This window comes from Vitis riparia, chromosome 14 (assembly GCF_004353265.1).
Source record: "Vitis riparia cultivar Riparia Gloire de Montpellier isolate 1030 chromosome 14, EGFV_Vit.rip_1.0, whole genome shotgun sequence".
Classification (NCBI taxonomy): Eukaryota; Viridiplantae; Streptophyta; class Magnoliopsida; order Vitales; family Vitaceae; genus Vitis; species Vitis riparia.
Genome location: NC_048444.1, coordinates 4,103,391 through 4,126,963, shown reverse-complemented (window position 1 = coordinate 4,126,963; position 23,573 = coordinate 4,103,391). Strand labels below are relative to the sequence as shown.

The 23,573-nt window shown below is 35.0% G+C and overlaps 3 protein-coding genes across 4 annotated transcripts; 2 read left to right on the top strand and 1 right to left on the bottom strand.

The window, feature by feature from the left end:
- Positions 1–553: 553 nt before the first annotated feature.
- On the bottom strand, positions 554–5,217 carry LOC117930673 (ribosome-recycling factor). Its single transcript, XM_034851308.1, has 8 exons — positions 4,891–5,217; positions 3,600–3,743; positions 3,402–3,517; positions 2,200–2,291; positions 1,946–1,967; positions 1,773–1,841; positions 950–1,018; positions 554–864 (listed from the first exon to the last, which is right to left on the bottom strand). Exons 1-8 carry the CDS (start codon positions 5,072–5,074, stop codon positions 784–786), a joined length of 777 nt encoding a protein of 258 aa, XP_034707199.1. The 5' UTR covers positions 5,075–5,217; the 3' UTR covers positions 554–783.
- Positions 5,218–5,460: 243 nt separating this feature from the next.
- LOC117929541 (transcription termination factor MTERF5, chloroplastic) lies at positions 5,461–7,812 on the top strand. The gene is made up of 4 exons (XM_034849852.1): positions 5,461–5,699; positions 5,919–5,968; positions 6,082–6,300; positions 6,387–7,812. The coding sequence occupies exons 1-4, from the start codon at positions 5,518–5,520 to the stop codon at positions 7,529–7,531; spliced, it is 1,596 nt and encodes a 531-aa protein (XP_034705743.1). The 5' UTR covers positions 5,461–5,517; the 3' UTR covers positions 7,532–7,812.
- Positions 7,813–9,680: 1,868 nt separating this feature from the next.
- LOC117929462 (sister chromatid cohesion 1 protein 2) lies at positions 9,681–22,155 on the top strand. Of its 2 annotated transcripts, none has more exons than XM_034849742.1 (13): positions 9,681–9,936; positions 14,535–14,631; positions 14,726–14,763; positions 14,859–14,902; positions 18,045–18,109; positions 18,481–18,860; positions 19,144–19,255; positions 20,085–20,221; positions 20,290–20,588; positions 21,050–21,086; positions 21,236–21,257; positions 21,344–21,476; positions 21,777–22,155. In XM_034849742.1, exons 1-13 carry the CDS (start codon positions 9,813–9,815, stop codon positions 21,891–21,893), a joined length of 1,605 nt encoding a protein of 534 aa, XP_034705633.1. In that variant the 5' UTR covers positions 9,681–9,812; the 3' UTR covers positions 21,894–22,155. The 2 variants fall into 2 exon arrangements, with proteins under 2 accessions (XP_034705633.1, XP_034705630.1); XM_034849739.1 differs by having other exon boundaries at positions 14,367–14,631.
- Positions 22,156–23,573: the final 1,418 nt, after the last annotated feature.

The window sequence follows — 23,573 nt, the reverse complement described above, 5'->3', positions numbered from 1 at the left end:
TGTGATCAGGCATTCAGGGTTCAGGAGTTGTGATGCGATTCCAAGAGCCAAACGCCCATAAATATGACACAAGTCGAGACCAGACACCATAATAAAATGTTTAACTGATTCATTCTGGATTTGTAACATGGGAAAACCGTGGAAAACAAACTTGAATAATCCGTGACTTACCAATCGTAGGAGTCCAGAGGGGTGTACTCCTATGGATTTGATTACAGTGAATTCCAAGGCCGGACCAGACCTTGTGAAGGAAAGTCCTTGTCTTTTGTTCCTATGTCTCCATTTGTTAGGAAATGAATAGGCAGAGCATATAGATGACCCAATGTCTACCTATAGGAAATAGGATAGAGAAAAACATCGAACAGTATCTCTTATATCTTATAAGAGTTAAAAAAAAATGTAAGTGCAAAAGATTGGAATGGAAATCATTTCTTATTTTATAGGTACCGGACTTGAAATTGCTTGCACACAATTGAATACCCTAGAAAGACAACAAATTATGCCAAACCGTGAATGAATGATCCAACATGAAGGGATTTCATGTCAAAAGTTATGATGAAAAAATAAAATCCAACAAAAATAACATTCCACATGATTTCAGTACAAACTCTCTTCGGCTTCAAAAATCAATGGATCATTTTTTGCTCATGTTTAATCTTTGGCTCCAGTACAGATAGTGATCCATCTAAAAATTTATTGACCTTGTGCGTAAATCTATCAAAAAGACTGGTTTCATAAAGGTTGGTTACATTGCACAAGAAATCGATAAATACTGACTGTTATTTAGCCTTCAGCAATCTCCTTCTCCTTTGCCTTGCACATATCCTCCGCTGACTTAACAAATTTCTTAGTTAACTCATCAACCTGAGGAAAGAAACCACATGAGATAACATGAAATGGTTAAAACCATGCAATTCAAACTTTTAGCAGTGAAAACTTAGGTACTCACTTCTTTCTCCAATCTTTTAGCAACATCTTTGGGTAAACTTGAACCTGCTTTCTTTATTGTATCCAATGCCTGTACAAGCCAACTATCAGTTTGCCTGGATTCTCAAACAAAGTATGATGTTTTCATAAAGGAGCATGACAACAAACGCATGGTTCATATGTAATCATGAAACCCCACTTTTCTGCTTCTCCCCATTTGACACAAATAAGTTTGTGAATTAACAAAATTTAAGACATTCATGCTCATGGCGCAGTTGGTTTGTTATGAGCCGCTATGTTATAATAAATCTACAAGTCATAAGGTTACTTAACCACATTAGAACCTTTAAATGGTGCTAACTTTGAGCAGCAACTCCTTAATAAGCCGAGTTTAAACGAAATCAACTAAATTTGAATAATCTGGATTTTTTATGAGTGAAAACAAAATATATGGTTTCTCATACCAAGTCATAGCATCTGATATCAAACTTGTAATGGAAGCTTATGGTGAACAAGAACTGAAGAGAGAATTGCATGGTCAAGCAACACAAATGGCTCAGTGAAAGTTGTTGGTAAAGTTGTTACAAACATTCAAAAGGGTTAACAAGCCTAAATCCTGAATGAGTAGCAAGAAATGAAACTCAACTACTGACCATGCTGCATATTATGGTCCACATATTATATCCATAATCCATTCAAAAAGTCATTTTAAAAGGTTTTGTCCTTTTATGACTCTAAATCTTGGAATTTTTTTTTCTTTTTTAGAAAGTTAAATTTTGATGAGTATTAATTAAAATCTTTAGCTATACTTTGCAATATAATAATAATTTGGGTTACATAAATACCTTCTGGCGAGCCCTTCTTATACTTTGTTTGACATCTTCACAAGATTTGGCAACAACCTTGCACATAGCCTGTTACAGAAGTCACATGATAGCATAAAGCAGCATTCACAACAGAATCCCAAAAGTCTTAAGTGAATGGAAGAAATGAAGGGGAAGATAAACCATAAATTCACCTGAATGTGCTCTTTGGTTAATCTGATCACCACAAAGCAAGCAAAATCAAATCAATCAAAAAACTCATCAAATCCTTTGAACTTCTCATGCATGAGCAGGTCAACTATGATTTAGCAAATAGTGCAATGCCAGCATTTAATTTTATTTTTTTTAAAAAAAAAAACCATACGAACTTGTACCCAAAAGCAGCAAATAGACTTCATTTGGAAAAGACTTAAAGAGACAAATGACTTTGAATGGAATGAATACTTACGGTGGGATAACTGCAATCAGTCGTTCACCATCTGCTTTAGGATTTAAACCCAATGGAGATGAAACAATAGCATTCTCTAATTGTTTCAGAGCCTGACACAAAGAGTAGAACTTTAAACAGCAAGACTTTCTAAAATTGGGATAAATTAAAGCAATTTTTTTTTTTTGTTTGATAGGCATAAAAGAGGGCATGCATTAAAAGAACCTTAGAGAAGGCAAATTAAAGCAATTACTCATTAGCATGTTGTGACAAAAATATTCAAGAGCTTGTTTTCTGCAGAGTGGATTATACTGGAGCAACTCATACTAATTTTTTATAGGAGTAAAGTGTGAAAAAGTAGGCTTTTGAAACTTTTTTGGAGAAAGGATCAGAATCATAGAAAATCTTTGAAGCCTGGACCTTTTGGAGTTTAAGTTGAAACATCTTTATTCTCTAGTTGGAAGGGCAATGTTAGGGATGGAAGTTTGTCTTCTCTAGATTTCATTCATAGGTTGGAGTAGCCTAAGTCCCTTCTCACGTTCTTATGTTTGTTTTGGTTCTTTCCTTTTCCCTTTTCTTTGGCCTTGTTGGGAACTTGGGGTGATCCATCTAAGCAACCTGTGTACTAGGTAAATAAGCACCCTGTCATAAATATACTTACATATATATATGTATATATATTGACAGGTAAATAAGCAAATTAAAAGCGCAAGAAAAGGTGCACCAGGTACACATGGAGTATACAAAGAACACCAAAAAGCAGATGAAAGAAAAAAAAACAACACCAAACCACAACCCAAAACAAAGACAATGCCCTGGGTATCATAGGAGTGGAGGGCTCCCAAATGACATAATCAAGTTCATGTTCGGCTAGCTGACCAGGGAAGACAAACTGCCCAGAAAAACAAGCAACAACTACTTGATTCTCCAAACACCACTCCCCCAAGCCTTGTGGTTAATTTACTTAAAATTTCAAGTCTGAGAAAGTAAAGAAGCATGCATTAAAAAGTGTGATATGGTTGTGTTAATTTCCAATTGCATTTTTGTTCCCTTAATGTAAACCCTCCTATTGATCTAGATAAAAAAAAAAAAGAAAATATAAAAACTTTTGGAAATATGTTCAGTCTGAGCATTTCAATTGAGGACAAGGCAATGAGAGGAAATATGTAGCTAAGTATGAAAAAAATGAAATCAAAATTGTTAGACAAGTTATAGTTCATTACATCTGGATCATAAGGAGTTACTGATAGGGTTTTTGGATCTAGCACTGAAACAACAGCTAACCGACTCAAGGGCATCTTCACACCACCTGTTTCTACAATAATGTGGTCAAGCATCCCTGTTTACAAAATGTATGACCACGTCAATGAGTTGGACCATTAAAAGGAAACTCTAAAGACAAATGGAACACATAAGTGTACCTGAAGATGCCCTTCCTGTTCGTAATTTACTTAGTTCTCGCGACAACGCAACTACTGCTGCGTCCATCTGTGACATAGCATTTTCCTTAACAGCTGGCCCAATATCTGGCACAACTTCAACTGTATTCCCAGCATCACTATCCTCTAAAAGATGTGAACAAAATGAAGTTAGATTCAAACATCAATAGCATAATCCATGGTGATTGTAGTTGAACAAAATGTCATGCTATCATTAAAATGTGATAGACATGGAAGCATTTTGTGATTTCTCCATAAAGATCCCTTCTGCCTCACTTTGCCTAGATAGTGCAATTAACGAGAAGCACATCCAAAGAAATAGAGACATGTGCATCTCATAGAAATACGCATGCATTCAATATTTTTTTTATCAGAGCATGCATTCAATATGATTATATCATGTTATGCATGCCACTCCCCTGATTTCATAAAATGCTTAGATATTCATATAACTACTAAATAATGTTTCTAAGACTACGAAATTCAATTCCATTCTCATTCATTAATGTGTTTGGATTGTATTTTATACTGGGAATGAGAATAAAAAAATCGTTAATATTGAAATCAAATCCCACTCTCATTAGGATTGATTCCTCTTTCTACATGGTATATTATGATTCACCTTCATACCAATAGTATTCTGTTCCAATTCCCACATACCAAAGTAACCAAACACACCCATGTCACGCAAACATATGCAAACTACAAAACCAAAAATCGTCAAAGCGAAAACTAACAGCAACAAGGATTGGAATTCAATTCAAACCCCTGCCTCTTTGAAACCTTCTACATGGATTACACAGCAGTGATGGCCATACTTCTAGATGAAATCAAGTTCTATAACTGAATCTTATTCAATTCTAAAAATTTCTCATACAATTGGTTTTTATCATTGTGCAAACAGACCGAAGGCTATGCCAAGCCATCTGAAGCCCAATCATAAGCTTTTAGTACAACTAAAAGGTAGACCTATAACTGTAAACCCAAAGTGAGGAATGTGAATCCATCACAAAAGCTGACCACTGTTGTAACGCTGTTTCAATATAACTAAGCTCATACTACTAAAATGCTAGGATTTCCTGAAGCCTGAATCTAACTGAAAAGTGATTCAGAAAAAAAAAGCATATTTAATAGTTTGGGATTTCAATCAGGATATAGTTAATGATTCGGTAAAATCCATAAATGTCAAGATCAAAAGATCCAAGCAAATATCATCAGCCAGGTTGCAAACTAAAGAACACGCTACTTGAGAGAGAGAGAGAGAGAGGTGTACTTGACTTCCTTCCTTTGGCGAAACCTCGGCGGCTTTCTCTGAGAAAATCGAGTGCGGAGGAAGCGGAAGGGTTTAGAGAGGGTGATCCCGTGAGACTGGGAGAGTGGATAATATGAGAGAGGTGACGACAATGGAGAAGAAGAATGCTTCTATACGAAAATGCACGTCTCACAGAGATCGCCATGCTAGGGTTTCATCTTCTTCTTCCTTTAATTCTTCAGCAGGTGGGGTAGGGTGCTAGGGTTTTAGGTTTTTTTCTTAAAAGGGTTTTGGTACTTGTCTGGGGAAATGGTGGGTCTATGTTGTTGTTTCCACACCTATTTACTCATCTGATTGGCCAGTGTCTCCGCGATGCCGTGGAAGAAAGAAAAAATGATCTGGCAGTAGCCTTTTTATTTTACCTGGAAATGACGAAAAGACCCATTACAGGCCATGAGGGATTTAACAGCCTTTGGATTAATGGGCGCTGCGTTTCCACCCCTATCTAAGGTTTTAAGACAAATTATCCTCCAACGAAACTCAGAAGGCAGGTGAAACGGCATCGTTTTACAAGTGAAAAGACACAAAACGACGCACTCTCGCTCTCTCGGCAGTACCTTCACCTGCCTGGCCACACCCTCTGAGCGGATGATATTTTGCAAAGCCATATCCAGAGAACCCTCTCAAATCCTCCAAAACCCAAATCCCAATTCTCTCCTCATTGCCTCTGCTTCTGCTTCAACCCTCAGTCTTGCCGAAATGCGAGCTTACTCTGGTATCAGATCATCGGAGCTCCCCTCTCTCTCAAGAGGACCCTTTTCCATACCAAGGTACGTATCTACAATCTATCTCTTGGCTTCTGTTTGTTTTTCCAGCTAAATTTGTTTATTTTCCTGTAATGATTTGAGTAGTGTTGCTTTTCAATGATTATTTTTTGTGGGTTTGTGGGGCTCAATATGCAATCAACTTCTGAATTTTAGCGCTCCTTTTGGGGGAAATGAGAAGGCCTAATATGGCTTAGAAGTTTCATTTTATTTGGTTTTCCTCAGGAATCGAGCTTATTTTCCCGGAAAAGTGTCCTTTTGCCAAGCCAAATTTGGTAAGCTGGGATTTTTTATGTATTTATTTTTATTTTTTTTTGCTTTCTCAGTCATTAGCTTTGTGCTTGAGTTTGAGTTTGTGGGTCACATTTGTTTGATGCAAATGAAACAGCTGAGTCTGGGGTAGATGGGTCGTCAATCAGCTTAAGAGTGGTGCCTCCAAGCCTGTTAGCAGCAGAAAAAGAAGAAGCCAAGGCTGTGTTGAGCCTGTTCTTGAAAAAACAAGGCTTGAGCAATGCAGTTGCTGCTAGAACCATCAACAAGTCTGAACTTTTCATCGACCACCTTGTCTCCCGGCTTCATTCTGTTCATAAATCTCGATACCTAGTAGGTTAGATTTCAAAGGCATTACACTTTCCCGTGATTATAATAGTATCTTCAATTCTAATTTTTATCAATTTCATATTGACATTGTAGGACGAGAGCTTACAACACTTGAGATCAGGGATGCTCTAATTCCATACCTTGAGACCCTTTTTGAGGAGCATGGAGATATTTTGGTGGATGCTGTAGAAAACTTCCCAAATCAACCTGATAAAGAGATACCAGTAGCGCCAGTTTCTTCTTCTTCGTTGTCGTCCTCATCCTCTTCTTCTCCGTTGTCTTCATCGTCCTCTTCTTCATCCAATCCAAAACTAGACTCCAAGAAGATAAAAGCCATGGCTCGAGTGAGTGAAGTAGGCCCTTCAGGAGAGCTCCCACCAAACATTCTCTACCTCTTAGAGCTTGGATTGGAACTGGATCAGATTAAGGCAATGACCCGCAGGTTCCCGGCTTTTCCCTACTACAGCCTAGAAGGTAAAATCATGCCAGTGGTTCAGTTTCTCCTGGATCTTGGGGTACCAAAATCAGGCATTCCCATGATCCTCTACAAAAGGCCTCAATTGTGTGGGGTCAGTTTATCTGAAAACATAATACCCACCATGGCATTTTTAGAGAACTTGGGTGTGGACAAGAAACAGTGGGCAAAAGTGATACATCGGTTTCCAGGATTTCTTACTTACAGCAGGCAGAAGGTGAAGGCAACTGTAGATTTCCTCGAGGAAATGGGTCTCTCGGCAGAGAGCATAGGCAAGGTTTTAACACGGTGCCCAAACATTATAAGTTACAGTGTGGAGGATAAACTACGGCCCACGGCTGAGTACTTCCGTTCATTAGGGGTTGATGTTGCCATTCTTCTCCACCGTTCTCCACCAACTTTTGGTCTAAGTATTGAGGCCAATTTAAAGCCCATTACAGAATTTTTCTTGGAAAAGGGATTCAGTATTGAGGAAGTTAGTACCATGATTTCAAGATATGGACCCCTTTATACTTTCAGCTTGACAGATAGCTTGGAACCGAAGTGGGAGTTCTTTTTGACCATGGATTATCCAAGAACAGAGCTAGTTAAATTCCCCCAGTATTTTGGTTACAGTTTGGAAGAGAGGATTAAACCGAGGTATGCAACTGTAAGGGAGAGTGGAGTAAGGTTGCTGCTGAACCAGGTGTTATCTCTTTCAGAAAGTGAGTTTGACAAGGCTTTGAAAAGGAAAATGAAGAAAATGCATGATGGCAAGTCTTGAGCTCTAAAAAGGATTATCGAAACATTTTTCCTCTGAACATGGAACAATGTGTAGGGGTTAGGATACCCAATTCCCAGGTACCTTGTAATATTACTCTTGCCGGGTAAATACAAACATTCTCGTATTTAACACAGCTGTATTTGATGTAATATTTCTAAGAATTAGAAGGTGTATACAAATTCTTCACCAGGCTAATGTCTATTTGATGGAGCTAGACCTGATGTATGTATGTTTCTAAGTAGGAAATGTATACAAATTCTTCTGCATTAGTAATTTACAGGCATTTCATAGTTTTTCCAGACTAACCTTCAATGTGTTGGTGGAGAGATTTTCTTTCTGCATCGTGAGCATTGGAAACCACTGGGAGAGAAATGATTCCTTATAGTTTCTTGTTGCAATTTTGAAATGTGTATTATGTTTTTCATAGCATTTGAAATGAGTTTACTTGCATTTTTGTGATATGTTTTTGTGGTACTCATTCAGCTCATGTTGACTTCATGCGATGAGGCCATCTCCAGGAATGGATTTGTGCCTCCTAATTCTAGGGAAAGCAGAACGTTATCTGCTTAAACTCCTGCTTCCAGGTCGAAGCACCCCCAAGATATTTGCTAATTGTAGATTCTCTAGCATTAGACTGCTGCTACCAGTGTGCTGCCCAGATTTTTCTTGATCCTTCTCTCCATGCATTGCTCTAGTGACATGCATTTGTGTTAATTCCTATTTCCATTGATTGATTTGGGGAGACCAAACATGCTCTAGGGACATGCATTTATATTACCAGTCGGGTTATCACTTCCCCGAAATTAGGGGTGACAAAGTTTGATATGATTCACTATTATGACTCGAATCCAATATGTTTTTTGCAGGTTAGAGTTATGTGTGATTGTGTTTATGTCAAATGCATATGGACCATCCTATTCCATTTAATGAATAAGCTGTTTTTGGGTTAGTTTGCATAATACGAATTTGATCTGAATTGACATGAATACAATCGATCAACACAAGTTGTCAACCCGGCTCAAATGGACTGGGAAGGCAAAAGATGCCATGGATAAAGTACTTTGCCTCATGCCATATCTGCAACTGCTTGTTTGGTGGGTGTTTCATCCGATTAAATGTGAAGTCTTTTTTCAGGGTGGACCTGTTTCTGAGAACTCCCAGTTTTAGAACAAGCAAGGGAGTGAGAAACAAGCCTCCATAGCAGAAAGGTTGCACGACAGATGCACATCCAAGAACTGGACCGATAAAAGAAAAGGTCATGTGACCGAATCAGGACTTCAAAATATTGTCATTTGGTTGGACCCTTCTAAAAACATTGCAGTTTCTTTGGATTCCAGAGTCAAAATTCCAAACAGAAAAAGAGAAGAGAAAGGGGGCCCTCTGGAATGATGGTGCCCTCCATTCATCTTCTGCCTACTTCGAAAAGATTAGTACAACCTCCACATTTCACCTTCTCTAACCTCCCATATCTCACATTGGATAAACACCAAGTAGTACAATTTGCAGCAACGGTTTCCAAGTGTCTTTTCCTCTCTTCACTCACTGCATCAGTCTTTATCAGTTCATTTTTGGTCTGGGGAATTATTTTCAAATTTGAATTTTTTATTTTTATTTTTACAATAGAAATATAAGAGAGTTTTCGAGGGTATAGCCATTTTTAGGTCAAAATATAGTATAAAAATATTTTATTATCAAAATTAAAATTTATAAATTTACAATAACTAGTGACAAACTCATTTGGATTATATTTTATTCCTGAAAAGTTTAAAAGAAAATGCATTAGAAAGAAATAAAGAGAAAAAATGAAAGAAAATTAAAAAGAGATTTAGGATTAATAAATTATTTTAATAAATTATTTTAAATCTTTTTTAATTTATTTAACTCCTTTATATAAAAATTAAATGATTTAAAAATATAATTTCTTGAATCAAACATGGGATTGATTTTTAAAATTTATTGATGGTATCATTTAATTCCCTTATTATTATTCTTTTTTTTTTTCGAATTTCTAAAACAAATGCAAAATTTTAATAAAAATAATTGACCTACCAAAATTAGGCGAAGGGTATTTTCGTCATCCATTTACTCAGAATATCCAAAAATGTTATTTTATTTTATTTTATTAATTTATGAGGAATTTACAATTTGGAAGCTTCTTCTGTACTCCTCTGAACTCGACCGTTTCTTCTCCCTTTTCGAGCACATACATACGCACAAACCTTCATTTTTCAGTTGGTGAGTTTCAGAATCGAAAGCAGAGGGAGGAAGAGAAGAGAAAAACATGTTTGAGTCTCAGTCCCTCCTCTCCAGAAAGGGGGCTTTACGCAGTGTATGGGAAGCTGCTTATTTTCACAAGAAGCTCAAGAAAGCCCAAGTCACTCAGACCAATATCTCTTCCTCCGTCGGTGGGTCTCCTTTTGTTTTTTGCCTCTCTTTTTCCCCTTTTCGTCTATCTGCTTGTTTTTCTTAGGGATACTGTTTGCTTCGCGGGAAAAGTGAGGGGAAAGGGCAGGAAAGTGGTAGTTTAAGGTTGAGAATGTCTTCAATTTTGAGCATTTTTTAAGTTTTTTTCCCCGAGAAACAAATGGAGGCTTTTATGTTTTGTTTTGATTTTTTTTTTTTTTTTTACAAATTCTGCGGTTTGGAGGCCAGACTTGTCTGTGAGTGTTGCCTTGAGATTGGAGTTTATGACCTCTATAAGAAATTAAATACAAATGGTGCTGGCAATGGTGATTATATATGTGGGAATTCTCGTATACTGGTTGGATTGGGTCATATCAATCTGGTTTTCTTAATATCTCCGGCAGCTTCATTTTCCGCTGTTTGGTTTTATTTCCAGTTTGAAGTACATTGGTTTAGTTAACCTAGTTTTTGTGCCTCTTTGATTCTACTTGGTTCTGCTCTTTGGCTAGTTCCTTCCTATGTGCGCTGCTCATTGTCATTTTGTACCCCTGTTGATATTGGTCTGCATTGCAGAAAAAGATGAGCTAGTGAAATCCTTTTGACTGGTTCTAGAAAAAAGGTAGTTAGGGTTTTTTTGTGACGTAAATATCGAAGCAAATATATAGTGGCTGAATTGGCTCTACTCTACCCTATGTACGGACTGATGTTTAATGTTTTTTTAATCATTTACAACTTTTGACCTTTGAGTTTCTCCTTTGCTCTACAGTTGCTTCTCACGTTTTCCCCATCTGGAATTATGTCTCTTATGTGTTGTTTGTTTTCTTAAGGCTGAATGCAATTTGCTTTCAGACCTGTGATTGTTTGTTTTTAACTTTTTTATTTATTTTTATTACTTATTTTGTAATAAATTTTTATTGAATAAAAAAAGTCAAAATATTTAGCTTTTTAATGAATGCTCAAAATAACTTTTTGAAATAACCAAAATACAAACACAACCTTCACCCTATTAATACTTATTATTTAATAAAAATAAAATAATAAAAAAATAAGCAACTTCATACTTAATACTATAAGTCATATTTGGAGTTAAATTAAATTAAATAAAGTTCTATTTAGATTTAAGTAAAAAAAACAAATACCACCTTGGTGTTTCTTTTCATTCTACTATCAGTTGTTATATTATTTTTATGTTTTGTGAACTTTGCCTGTCACGAATTTCTGTTATTTTGTGTTTCTGTTCTTATGCTATGACTCTAGGTTATGTTTAAATGTACTGATGCCATTAATCGAGAAGCTATCCTAATATTGTTTGATTGAAAAAAGGTAAGTTGTCTTACTACTTCTGTTATTGTTTCAAATATGGTTACCCACCTGGAAATTGGGTTGGGGTATGTGGGAAAGATAAATGGGAAATTCATGGCATGATGAAAGTACATGAATTTGATTAGAGAATACCAAAAACTGAAGAGGGTCTGACAAATGTGTTATAGACCTAAAACATTTTCTCTTTACCGGTATGGACATACTAATTTTGGAAGCGAGTTCACACAAGATTTCAATTGTTTTGTCGTTTTAAAGAGTTTTGTCGTTTGAGAGTTTTTTCCATGATTATTAGAAGTGACAAAAATGGGAAGCAGGATTTATATACTACGTAAGGGGGTCTTCAGTAATTGTACATTGAGCCAAACACTATTCATGGAAAGGTTAACTAAACATCTGGCTAGTTGTATTTGACCAACAAAACTCTGTCTCTCTTATTTTTTCAGAATTTAGGATATGATGCATAAAAGGACAAAGAATAACTATTTCAGTGAAGAAAGCTGGTTATTTGGGGCTTGTGAGATGCTTTGTTATTGAGAGTAAGGTTTTCCTGCTTGAATAATTTGTAGTTTGAATGAACGGCAGTCATCCTCTTTGATGTTAATGAGTCAACTGTGTCTCTATGTAGGCATGCACTACAAGAGACTCTGGTTGGTGAAAAATCCTATTGTCTCCCATTGTAATAGAGAAATGCAAAAAAGGAAAATAGTGGAAATCAATAAAGAAAAGCCGCAACATGAATAAGGAAAATTCAAGTGTCTAAATATATCTCATAAAAAATGATGGACTAAATTTGTAGAATTATGGGTGCCTAATAAAAATGATCCACTAATGCAGCCTTAATTATATAACTGAAACAGTTATGACATGTTAAAGAAATACATGGATAGACTTGGAAATGCTTAGGAACAGAAAGTTATAATGGTCTTGGTCTAGTATGCATGGCAAGAAAACGGCTTGTGATCTCCAAGAATCAAAACTCTACACACCTTGCAAGCCAGGTTTTGAAAATGGGGATGGTTAAACTACTGAGTGTGCTGGTTGGTTTAAATCAATTTGACTGCGAGTTCAATTAAGTAAAACTGTGACTTAGAAACTGCTTAAGAAATAAAAGAAAAATACATGTAATACCATATGAAAGTTGTTCTGTTCTCCATTGATTTGCGTTCTTTGAAGCCCAAACTGGTTTGACACTCAAATCAATGTCATTGGCCCACTACTCAACAGCCATGTTCAACTGGCCAGTCCTGTTTGTTACTGAGGTACTGGTGGTGAATGCTGTTGGCAAAGGAGGAACAGAGAGCAGTGAACAGTGGTGACAATGGTAATGCTAATGGTGGTAAAAGATGTAGAGATGGTGGTGAAGCAGTTGTATTAGTGATGGAGATTTATTTATGGTTGAATGATGCATCTGCCACACCAGTGTTGTCTACATTGAGGTGGTGACAATGATAGTGGCGGTACATCAGTGATTATAATGGTAATGCTTCCAAATAAGTATTTACAAGGTGCATTAACAAAAACATTTATTCAAAGCAGGAAAGTAACTTCAGAGGTTCATCTTTATGCTATCACAGTGTCAAATCATAGATCGCATAAAACATTAACGAAGTCAATGTGGTGAGGAGCCCTTGTGCATTTCCTTCCTTCCCCTCCTTATATGCGATGGCTTTGTCTAAGGAGGCTTGGGTGGTGGATTTATGGAAGATTCAGGAAAGGGGGGATCTTTGGGATCCGTGCTTCTCTAGGAACTTTTAACAATTGGGAGTTGGACATTGTTGAGACTTTCTTCTCTAAATTGCTAGAGAAGGTGGTTAGGAGGGAAGAGAACAATAAGGTGATCTGGAAGGATTCCAAGAAGGGGGTGTTTTCAATTTATTCTTTCTATTCAGCCTTGGAACTTGGGAGGCCAATCCCCTTTCCAACAATCATTATTTGGAATCCATGGGTCTTGTCAAGAGCAAGCTTTTTTTCTTGGGAAGTAAGTTGTGGAAAGTTTTGACTTCAGATCAATTTTAAAAAAGAGGGTAGAAACTAGTGAATAGATGTTTTCTTTGTGAACTTGAGGAGGAATCTATTGATCACATTTTACTTCACTATAACAAGGCAAGGTTTCTATGGCGTCTTCTACTCTCATTATTTGATGTAGCATGGGTGATCCCCTCTTCAGTGAAAGAAACTGTATTAAGTTGGTATAAATCCTTTGTAGGGGGAAAAAGAATGAAGATGTGGAGAGTCACTCCTCTCTACATTTTTTGGACAATTTGGCAGGAACAAAACCAAAGAGCATTTGAAAAACAAGGAAAAGAATGACCAAATGTTAAAACTTTTGTTTCTTACCGATCTTTCAGCTTGTTAGCATGTACATAAGAGAAGACTTGATGCCTTTTTGTGATTTTGTAGATTGGGTGGGGTCTCTTTGAGAGTAAGGGTGGTTTGTTGTGGTTTCTCTGCTGAGGCTTTTCCTTTAGGTGCCTCTGTATATGGTTTGTGTACTCTAGTGTACTTTTTGCTATTATATAAAATACGTCTCTCTTTGCCTATTAAAAAAATATTAGTGAAGTCAGTGTCAATAGTGGTAATCCTTTGTTAAATGTAACATATCTTTACCCCTACCAGATTTGGAATCTATAATTAGTTCAGAATGAATTGCTTTTCAGCTTTAGCAGTTGCAGTTCCTGATGTTTTGGCATGCAAAGTCAACTGTACAAATCCCGAGGTTCCCTAGGCGTGGATAGAATATCTTTTATTTCTTTCATGAATAGGTCATGTGTGACTTGAGGTCTGTATGAGGTCTTGTATCTTGATTCTCTTGTTCTTTCTTCTTTTGCCTGTTATGTTTTTCCTTGCATACTTCTTGTGTAATGGGATTTGCTTCTCTTTTTTTTTGTGCTGCCCAATGAAATCTTAATTGAAAAAAAAATAAAATTCTAGTTTATCTCTGTGAAGATCATTACCTTAAAAAAAAGACAAATGTAGCAGTAAACTTTTATTATTAAGTCAATCTTAGTGTTTGCTTCGAATGATTGTCAATATTGCTATTTATTTTGTTAACTTTTCCTTCCCGACCCATTTCCTACATTTTTCCTCCTCAACTTGGTGCTTGATGCAGATAAGATTTTAGTAGATGAAGTTCCTGTCCTTGCATATAGAATATTGGGTTACATTCTTCTTGGTGTTGTGAGAATATACTCGAAGAAAGTAGAATATCTGTTTGATGACTGCCAAAAGATGCTGATTAAAGTCAAGGATTTTGCTGTTGGTAAACAATTTAATGCAGATATGGAGGGATTTTCTGCACCCTGTTTCTCTATTACTCTACCAAAAACGTTTGAACTTGATGCTTTTGATTTGGAGGTCTTGGAAGATGTTAGTGGGTGAGCAATATAATTAACAAAATCAAGGGTTACTTCAGTACCTTCTCCACTAATCATTCTTAACCACTTTTTGTTTGTTCTGCTGACTTTCCAGAGGCAATGTGAGACCCCAGGAAGAGATTACGCTTCAAGGTTCCACTCAACTTTATGTAAATTCATTCTACTTACCTTTGAATAATTTTTTCTTTTTTTATTTATTTTACTTCATTTTATTTTTGGTGCTGCAGATACCTTGAAAAATGAGGGAATCAGGCATTACTTTCTAGATCAGGTATTTTGCCTCAAGCTTTTCGTGTTTATTGAGGTCATTATGTGGCCAAGCTTCCAACATGTAAAGAATCATTCTGAATACAAGAATTTCTATTTCATTGAGCTCAACATGCTTTAGTGTTCATTCTACTTAAACTTCTCAGAAGATGTTTCCCTTTGTTTGACTTTCCTAAGAAAATATCCGGTGTAACTTTGGCGGGAGACTTATTTTTTGAATAAAAAAATTATAATTATGTTTCTTTTCTTCATAACATCATAATCTTCTTTTGGCTGGGAAAGTTTTAATTACAGTATTCCTTCCATTTAAACTTCTGAGAACATGTTTCATTTTGTTTGCATTTCTCAAGAATATATCTATATCTACATGGAGTGGGAGAAGTAGCATACTTGAATAGAAAATTCATCATACATATATTTCTTTTCTTTTAGAAGATTATACATTTGCTGTCTTCAAAAGGTTTACCCGTGCTGAACTTGCATGAATATGTGTTTTTGAACATGGCAGGATGGGTTATATACATCAATTACCTTCTATACAATTGCTGATACGAAGTGTCTAGTGCAAAGACAATATTCAGAGCATTTGCCTATAAAAAGAAGAAAAAAAAAAGACAATATTCAGAGCATATGACCTTCTCATCTAACTTCTCACAGTTTGGCTACAGAAATCAATTTTTGCTATTATGTTTTTATCCAGTGCATAATATAATTTTTTTAACCCAATGGTTTAAAACTAGAACCCTAAGTAGAACTTGATCGGATGGGTTTTGGGTTATCCTGGTTCAACCAGCAGTTCAATCCAGTTACTCAGAGTTTATATCTAATTATTGTTGAACATCAGAGTCATATTCTCCACTATCCAATCCCAACTAAATTAATGATTAAATTATGTAGGTAATGCAGACACCTAATTACAGATTGATAGCCTATTATCACTTCTGAAATCTCACAATCCTACATGACCAGATCTCACTCTTTCTTTCTCAGTCTGTAAGGATTTTTACCAGATATGTGAGCTCTTATCATGCCAAATTGTCTTTGTCTCAAAAGGGAAGTAATCGCTTCGGACATAATCAGATCTGTCTCTTCTGTCTCTCTCTGTGTATAGATTTCAAGATGGTTATCCTGCATCTATTTCCTCCAATAGCAGCTAACATTCATTGCAATGCATCATCATACAATAATTAAAGCAATATTATACTGGCATTGATGGAGTAACCTTTTTCCCTCTTTGATGGGAACCTTTTAGATTCTTCATGGGTTGATAAAGGACATAATTGTGTCTTGCTGGTCCTTGAAAAACTGTGTGGGCCACACAGTTTCCACTGCACCAAACACCTTTTTTCTCTAGTTCTCTGCAGACTACAGGTTACTAATCAGATTGAACCAAGGGGTGAGTTTTCTAGAACCTGATTCTCATCTCAATCAGAGTATTTAAGAAATTAGTTAAATCTAGGCTATTATTTCCTTTTAGAAGCCTTGGCTGTTACTCTTTCTGTTTGCCCTAGTACTGGCTTTAACTTGAGCTAATTCTATTTCTTGCTGCCCGTAACTTCTTAGGAATAATATTCCTTATCAATTGTACCCTCTCTCATCTTCTCATGAATCCATCTCAATGGTGTCATTTCAGCTATGCTGTTGACTCGTTAACAGTCCATATATGACCATCCTGATAGCCATCTTATAATTTTTTCCTTTAATTTAATACCACTTGAAAGCACCTCCCCATTTCATTCATCCTCTTCTATTCTGCAGATAATATCCTCTTCATCCCCCTTGTTATTGATCCCAGATGGTGAAAATTGTCAAATAGTTTTCCATTTATTTTCTATTATAAATTGAATATTATTTTTATTAAATATTGAAGAGAATAAATCTGGGGAGAGTTGAGGAACAAAAAAAGAAAAAAAATAGAAAAAAAGGTATATGATGACAAAAGATAAAACGATGGAATGGAGAAGATTTGACTTGGTAGTGCCCATAAAACTGGATTGAAACCCATATTACTGTAACTGGATCCAGGTTGTAACATTATGATTATGCAGGACTTGCTCTGAAATGGGGTAGCAAACCTAGGTTTTTGAAACTTCTAAACAGTTTTTATGTCCTTTTCTCCCTTTTTGGAAACAAGCTTATTAAATTATTAAAAATTTAGACAAAAAAAGTTTATTTGGATCAAACCGTGTGGTCTGGGCCTGACCCAGCTCATAGGTCCATGGCCACTTTTACTTGAAACATAGACGTGTTTGGTTTATAGAGTGGGAATTTTTTTTTGATAGACATTTGTGGAGTGGGAATTGAACATGCCATACCACTTGAAATGCAGATTTTTTGCAATTGTACTGTGATAAGCTACAACTGTGTGAGAAAGTGACTCTCTCTAACCAAGTGTTTTTAAAATGAATGAGTTTTCTAGTCACTTTTAGAAATCTTTAAGACATAATTAATTATCTAAAAAAACATGTAACATAGGTGACATTGGGAAACATTTCCTGTTTTTGTTTTGTAAAACCAAAAAATAGTAATAACTCCTATGTTTTATTTTGGAACTTTTATATAAAATGTAGGAACTTTTCTTATTTTCTTGAAAATGTTATCAAAATTTTTATAATTTGAGGAAAAAAAAATTATACTTATATATGATTTTTGTAGTTTTTAAAATCATTGGCCCTTTTCTTTTTAAGGCAAGCGTCTACCATTTGTATAAGTGTTCCTACCATTTTCTGTTTTTAACAACAGAAAACAAAATGTGTATCCAAAACACCACCTTTGTTTGTCCAAAATACATTGAGCTATTAATGTGCTTCTAAGGCCTTCTATTCTGTTACATTTCTTTTCATTCTTGATGCTTCAAATTAGAGAAATGAAAATTAAGAGAAGAAATAAGAAAAAAAATTTCTGGATTGCTAGACTTATTTGCTCTGGACATTGTGTACCATGTTTAGGATCATGCAGTTTGGGTTGCAGGTCTCCTAAGTTTAGAGTTTTCCAGTAATGCCATTGTAATCAGCATGAAATGAACCTGGATCTATTGGTATCGAGGTTCTTAAGGGTTGTCGAACTGTGTTTTTAGCAAATTAAGTGCTTTGATTAAGTTTTCATCAGGGATGTCTAATTTAAATGTTAAAATTTCAATTTTGCAGTATCGTTTTGAGGATGTTGCTTCCCACCCCGAAACTTGTTCTACCATTTCCCCACCAGATGAGGAGTAAGCACACCAATTCCCAATTGTTTCTTTGTCTTTGGTGGTGTTTGTTTTTTTAATTAACTCTAAATAGAACTTTAATGCTTAATAGTGTTAAGTATTAGGTTGTTTGTTCTTGTAATATTTTATTTCTATTAATCATTAAAAAGTAAAGAAAAATCAACATGTTGCTTTTTCCATTCAGATAAAGTCAAATATTTTGACTTTTTCTATTCAACAAAAAGTTTATAAGAAGTTATAAAGAAATACAAAAACAAACAACCTAAAGTCTGAAAGAAAATTGCTTTCATCAAAAAGCTAAAAAGACAAACACCTCCTTTAATTCCTTTCAGATCAGCTTAAAAGTATTTTATATGTGTATGTGTATGTTGCAGTTTTCTTTTGCCTTGCCTGATGGACACTGCTCAGTTGGTAAGCTCATTACATGATCTGAGCAGCATAGAAGCAAGCATGGAGAAGTTTCGAGATTGTAGCTTTTCTCAAGGAGAATGTTTGGACCTTCAGTTGTTTCACAGGGTTGAAATAGACATTGGGGGACCATTTGATGGAGAGCATCATAGTAATGGAGAGCAGACAAAGTCTCTGGAAATGACATCATCAGAAAACAGAAGACCTCAAGTCACTATAGAATGCCATTCAGTACCTAATACATTTGATGCAACTCCTCAGTCCAAGCTCCAGGTTACTGCAGAAGGCCATACAGTAACCAATACACTTGATGCAACTCCTGAGTCCAATCTCCCAGATGCTTCAGGTGCAAACTACCCAAATAGAATTTTATGCACATGTTTCTCATATTCTGCTGGAAACAGGACTACTAAAATTATGCACAACTTTACTCTATATTAAAGGTTAATTCACACAGTTAGACAAGTTTCCTCATTTTGTCATCCTCTTTAGATCACAGACCTTTCTGGTTTTAAAGTTTGTAAACTCTGAATCTCTTGACTGTAACTGAAGGTTAAAATTGTAGCTGCCATTAAGATTATTGTCCTTAACAACTTTGTCATATTTGAATTATTATTCTCTTGATGCAGGTTCTGCTACACCAGAGTTTATTATTGTTCACACCCCAACAAAAAAGGAGCATGCACGAATTCCAAGGAAGAGAAAATGTTTGTTTGATGAGAAAATAGTTCTGTCTAGCGAGTACGCTTACCTTGAACTTCAACTGCTTTATATTATGTTCATAGAAGAAATTCTAGATTGCTCATACATTCATACTTACAAGTGTTGGCCAGACATCATTGTCTGAATTATACATGGTTTGGCACTTGTGGGTAATTGTATCAACATTATTACTGCTACATTATAGATGAAAAACTATAGAAGATTATGGCTATTAATTATAACTGTTGCTCCATTACGTTTTACTGTTAGTACAATTTTTTATTACTATACCTGGATTAAATATTAAATCATTTTAAGATTTATTCTTTCTATTAAAAAATATGAGTTTAAGCGTAGAGATGAATTTTTTATCGATGGATGCACATTCATCTGCAGGCACATTTCCTGATTTATAAGAAAGGAGTTTTGAAACCTCTGAACTTCAACAATATGGCGTACTTAATATTTAATCTGAAAATGAGTTTTAGGATGATGGAGTACATAGAACAAATGGATTACACATTCATCGGCATCCACATTCCCTCATGCATAACAAAGGAGTTTTGGACCTTTGAAATTTTGATTAGTGTGTTTTCAGTTGCAATTTAACTTGGCTCCACATGAGACGCACCAAGTCATATTTAGTGGACGACATTATGGTATATGAAAAAAGTAGCAAACTCTAGAGCAGCTCTTAGATACTCCTTAGCGTAGGTCATGGCTGGTGCATTGACCGCTTTGATGGTAAAGTGTTTCCAAATCTGTGTCTCTTACTCAGCTTTGAATGAGCTAAAAGTGGATTAATTGAATTACTGAAAAAACAAATGAAGAACTTTTATACTCAAAATTTTATCTTCAATCTTTACAGGTTCCTTAAGAAAAGCATACAAAGCTCAAGTGACTTGATACGTAAACGAAGGAAAGTTCCTCGCACTGCTTATGATGCCTGGAAAGTTTATCAAATTGCTAATCTCTCTCAGGGTTTCTTGGAGGCTTTGATTCCTTGTGAGTTTCTTTCATCTGCCTTTGTGTTTCAGTAGTTTTTCAATAGTCACTAACTATTTCACCTGCAGGCATTTCCTTGGAGCTTAGATCACTCTTCCATGCAAAGAAATTAATGACCCCAGAGCTTGTTGTAAATGTGGAAGCTCCTGATGGGTTAGTTGTACCAGGATCCCCTACTGTCAATCAACTCTTAAAGGAAACAGCAATTGCTCCAGAAACACCTGCAATTCACTCAACATTAATGGGAGTATCTGAGGTCCACAAACTTACTGATTCAGATAGAGTGGTGCCTGCAAGTTCATTTGAGAGTTCACAGCAAAGGCAATCTTCAAGTGAGGATGAAGAATTTGATATCCTGATGAATGAGGTACACTCATGGTTATCTTGGTGCAGTTTTGTCATTAAAAGTGCAAAATATTCCATCAGGAATATTAAATATGACGACCCATTGGAATATTTAGTGCTTAGACACTCATGAGCATGCAAACACAACTGTTTATCCTGTTAGCTTTTTATCTTGTTGTACCAACATGTAATTTCTGTTAAAAAAAAATAATGAAATAGAGTTAGAAGATTTATTTTGTTTTCTACCACTTAGACACAATGAGTTTGAGCTTTTCAAATCTATGATCCCGATCCAGCATATACAACATAGATACTTCCTTGTAAGGTTGGATTTTATTTCTGTGATTCATTATTTGTTGCTGGGATAGGAATAATATAAGCTTTTGGCTTCTTTTTTTTCCTTTATTTCATTTTTATTTTTCGGCCATCACCTGAAAACTGAATGATGTTGCTGATTGCTGGTCCACATTTTTCCAATGTCAGGAGATAAATTCATGTGAAGTGGCTAACCAGAAAATAAGTAAGAACTATTCCATATCAATTCCATTGTTTTGCCTTAGCTTTGATGTCTTTTCTTGAATTTCATTGAAGATTGATTTTTGGGTTTGTGCTACATTGCTTATTTTTGTTTCATACCACATTCTGAACTGAATATTGTCATGATTGCAGATGGATGGTCAGATAGAACTGGGTATGTTGGATAGGACTCCTGAAATTTTCTCTTTTGGCTAATCTACCATTAACTTTGTTTCAACTAGCTATACTTTTGATGTGCAGAATGGTGGCAAGATACCTGTGCAGAAGCTTTTTAAATCAAAAGAAACAAGGAGATGAGAATGCTGTGACCCTGTCACAGTTTCTGACAGGAAAAACCAAGAAAGAAAGTTCAAGACTATTCTATGAGATACTGGTATGTCATAATGTCTTACATTTCATAATTTCAGGCACAACCGAACTTTGAAATTTGCCATCACTCCATCTTGGTCACAAAGGAAACTGAAAGATATTAGTACAGAAAGTAACTGTGTAAAATACTCTCTGAAAACAGAAAAATCAGAAAATACAGCCTACTTGAACTAAAGTCTAAAACAGAAACATCTCAGAAAGCCTGAAGAAATGCAACCCACAGTTTTGTTGCACTGATGTCTGTAAAACTGTCTTACAAGTTACAACCCACAATGTTAAAGTGATTCTCAAAACAATGTTGCAGGTCTTGAAAAGTAAAGGGTACGTGGATGTAGAGCAAAATAATGCCTATGGCGACATCCGTGTGATGAAAACTCTTCAAATGGAAAGTGTTTCCGGGAAGCTGAAGGTGTCCAGATAGGATTAGAGGCTTGCAGTTTGATCTGTGTTTAATGGATAGCATGTTGTACACACCCAGGTAGGATTAGAATCTGTTAGTTCCATCTGTATTTAGTGGGTAGAAATAATATGCATCCTAAAGATGTAGAATGCAGGTATAGCCTCGTTTATGTTGACACTTCAGGCATGTATATAAAGTTGGTCTTTAATTTTTATATGGCCTCAATCTTTGATTCTGTATTTTTGCAGTATGATTGGACTCAAATGATTCTCTATATGTTTTTCATTATGGTCCAAAATGATTGACAAATTCAAATTCAAATTCAAATTCAAATACGTAGTGTCTATTTGGATATATTTCCTATCTTTCATCAATTCATGTAGATAGGCCTAGACCAAGGATCTGGATCACTTCCCATTTGTCAGCCTTATTCATGGTAAGAAAATAGGGATATGACCCTTAAATAGCTTTCTCTGACATGCATCTCAACTCACTACTCGTGAAGACATGGTCTAAGAAAATAGGGATTTTGAAAACAATGTGGTTATTTTAAAAGTTATTTTTTTAAATATAACATAACAGTTTCAGATTTATGGTATTATCTGAGACATATCAATGGAAAGTTGTTTTTTGAAATTCAATTGAAGTTGTTTTTTTTTTAAAAGAAAATTTACTATTAGATTCCTCAAATTATTATAGATCTCGAAATGGTTATGAAATTATCATATTTTAAATATTAATTAAAATATTCATACCCTTTTGACAAAAACCCCAGGAAAATGAGGGTCAAAATCATATGATCATCTCACCGGCTTGGGAAAATTCTTCTTTCAGAATAAAGATTGCTATAAAATTCGGAGGGGCCTTTGATTCTATGCCCATCCCCTTCATATTGAAGGTTAGTTACTTAGAAAAACCTTACGTCTCATATCCATTTGCATTCTCAATGATGCATTCGAGTGGATCCATTGAAATGCGTTTTTTGTTAGATCCAATCTCCTGGTCCCTGTGGAAAGGAAAAAGAATTTCACGTTCTTCCTTTCGAGAAATTTATATTTTTTGGGAATTAGTTGGAATGTGTTCATATTTATTAATAGGTTAAGTTACGCTTGCTTGTTTAATAGGATATGATGTGTATATTTTAAAATATTATATCCAATTGGATGTACAATACATATACGAGGTTTTATGATATTTTTGAATATATATATCATATGAATATGTTATTTTAATATAACATATCAATGAGAAATGTTATATTATATTATATTTATATTTAAATTGTGAAATGAATTAAAAAATAACTATTATGAAATATATATTATTTTTAATATTTAAAATAAAAATTGTCACATTTTAATATTCTCTATTTAAAATTTTTTAATTTTTCTTATATTTAACAATATTCATAAAAAAAAAATTATATTATGTTATTCAATATATAAAAATAATTATATATTAATATTAGCTTATGTTTTTTTAGTTTATTTATTTATAATAATAATAATTTTATTTACAAAATGAGTATATCAAAAAATTAAATTAAATGATAATAATAAATAAATTTATGAGTCTAGTAAAATATATAAAAATAAATTCTCAAATTTAGAATTAATTTTTATTTATTTTTCTATTTTTCTCATCATTTTCTTTTTGCCTTTTTTTTTCTCAAAATTTTTTTAAGAAAAGGGTTAAGCCAAT

What these genes read in the sequence shown, in the direction of transcription:
- LOC117930673 (XM_034851308.1), bottom strand. Translation starts at nt 5,074, where the DNA reads ATGGCGATCTCTGTGAGACGTGCATTTTCGTATAGAAGCATTCTTCTT. An exon ending in CTGATTGCAGTTATCCCACC is followed by an intron (nt 1,968 to 2,199) that starts GTAAGTATTCAT and finishes TGTGGTGATCAG; the next exon opens with ATTAACCAAAGAGCACATTC. An exon ending in TAAGAAGGGCTCGCCAGAAG is followed by an intron (nt 1,019 to 1,772) that starts GTATTTATGTAA and finishes TGGCTTGTACAG; the next exon opens with GCATTGGATACAATAAAGAA.
- LOC117929541 (XM_034849852.1), top strand. Translation starts at nt 5,518, where the DNA reads ATGATATTTTGCAAAGCCATATCCAGAGAACCCTCTCAAATCCTCCAA. An exon ending in CTTTTGCCAAGCCAAATTTG is followed by an intron (nt 5,969 to 6,081) that starts GTAAGCTGGGAT and finishes CAAATGAAACAG; the next exon opens with CTGAGTCTGGGGTAGATGGG. An exon ending in TAAATCTCGATACCTAGTAG is followed by an intron (nt 6,301 to 6,386) that starts GTTAGATTTCAA and finishes TTGACATTGTAG; the next exon opens with GACGAGAGCTTACAACACTT.
- LOC117929462 (XM_034849739.1), top strand. Translation starts at nt 9,813, where the DNA reads ATGTTTGAGTCTCAGTCCCTCCTCTCCAGAAAGGGGGCTTTACGCAGT. An exon ending in GTCTTGGAAGATGTTAGTGG is followed by an intron (nt 14,632 to 14,725) that starts GTGAGCAATATA and finishes CTGACTTTCCAG; the next exon opens with AGGCAATGTGAGACCCCAGG. An exon ending in ATTTCCCCACCAGATGAGGA is followed by an intron (nt 18,110 to 18,480) that starts GTAAGCACACCA and finishes TGTATGTTGCAG; the next exon opens with TTTTCTTTTGCCTTGCCTGA.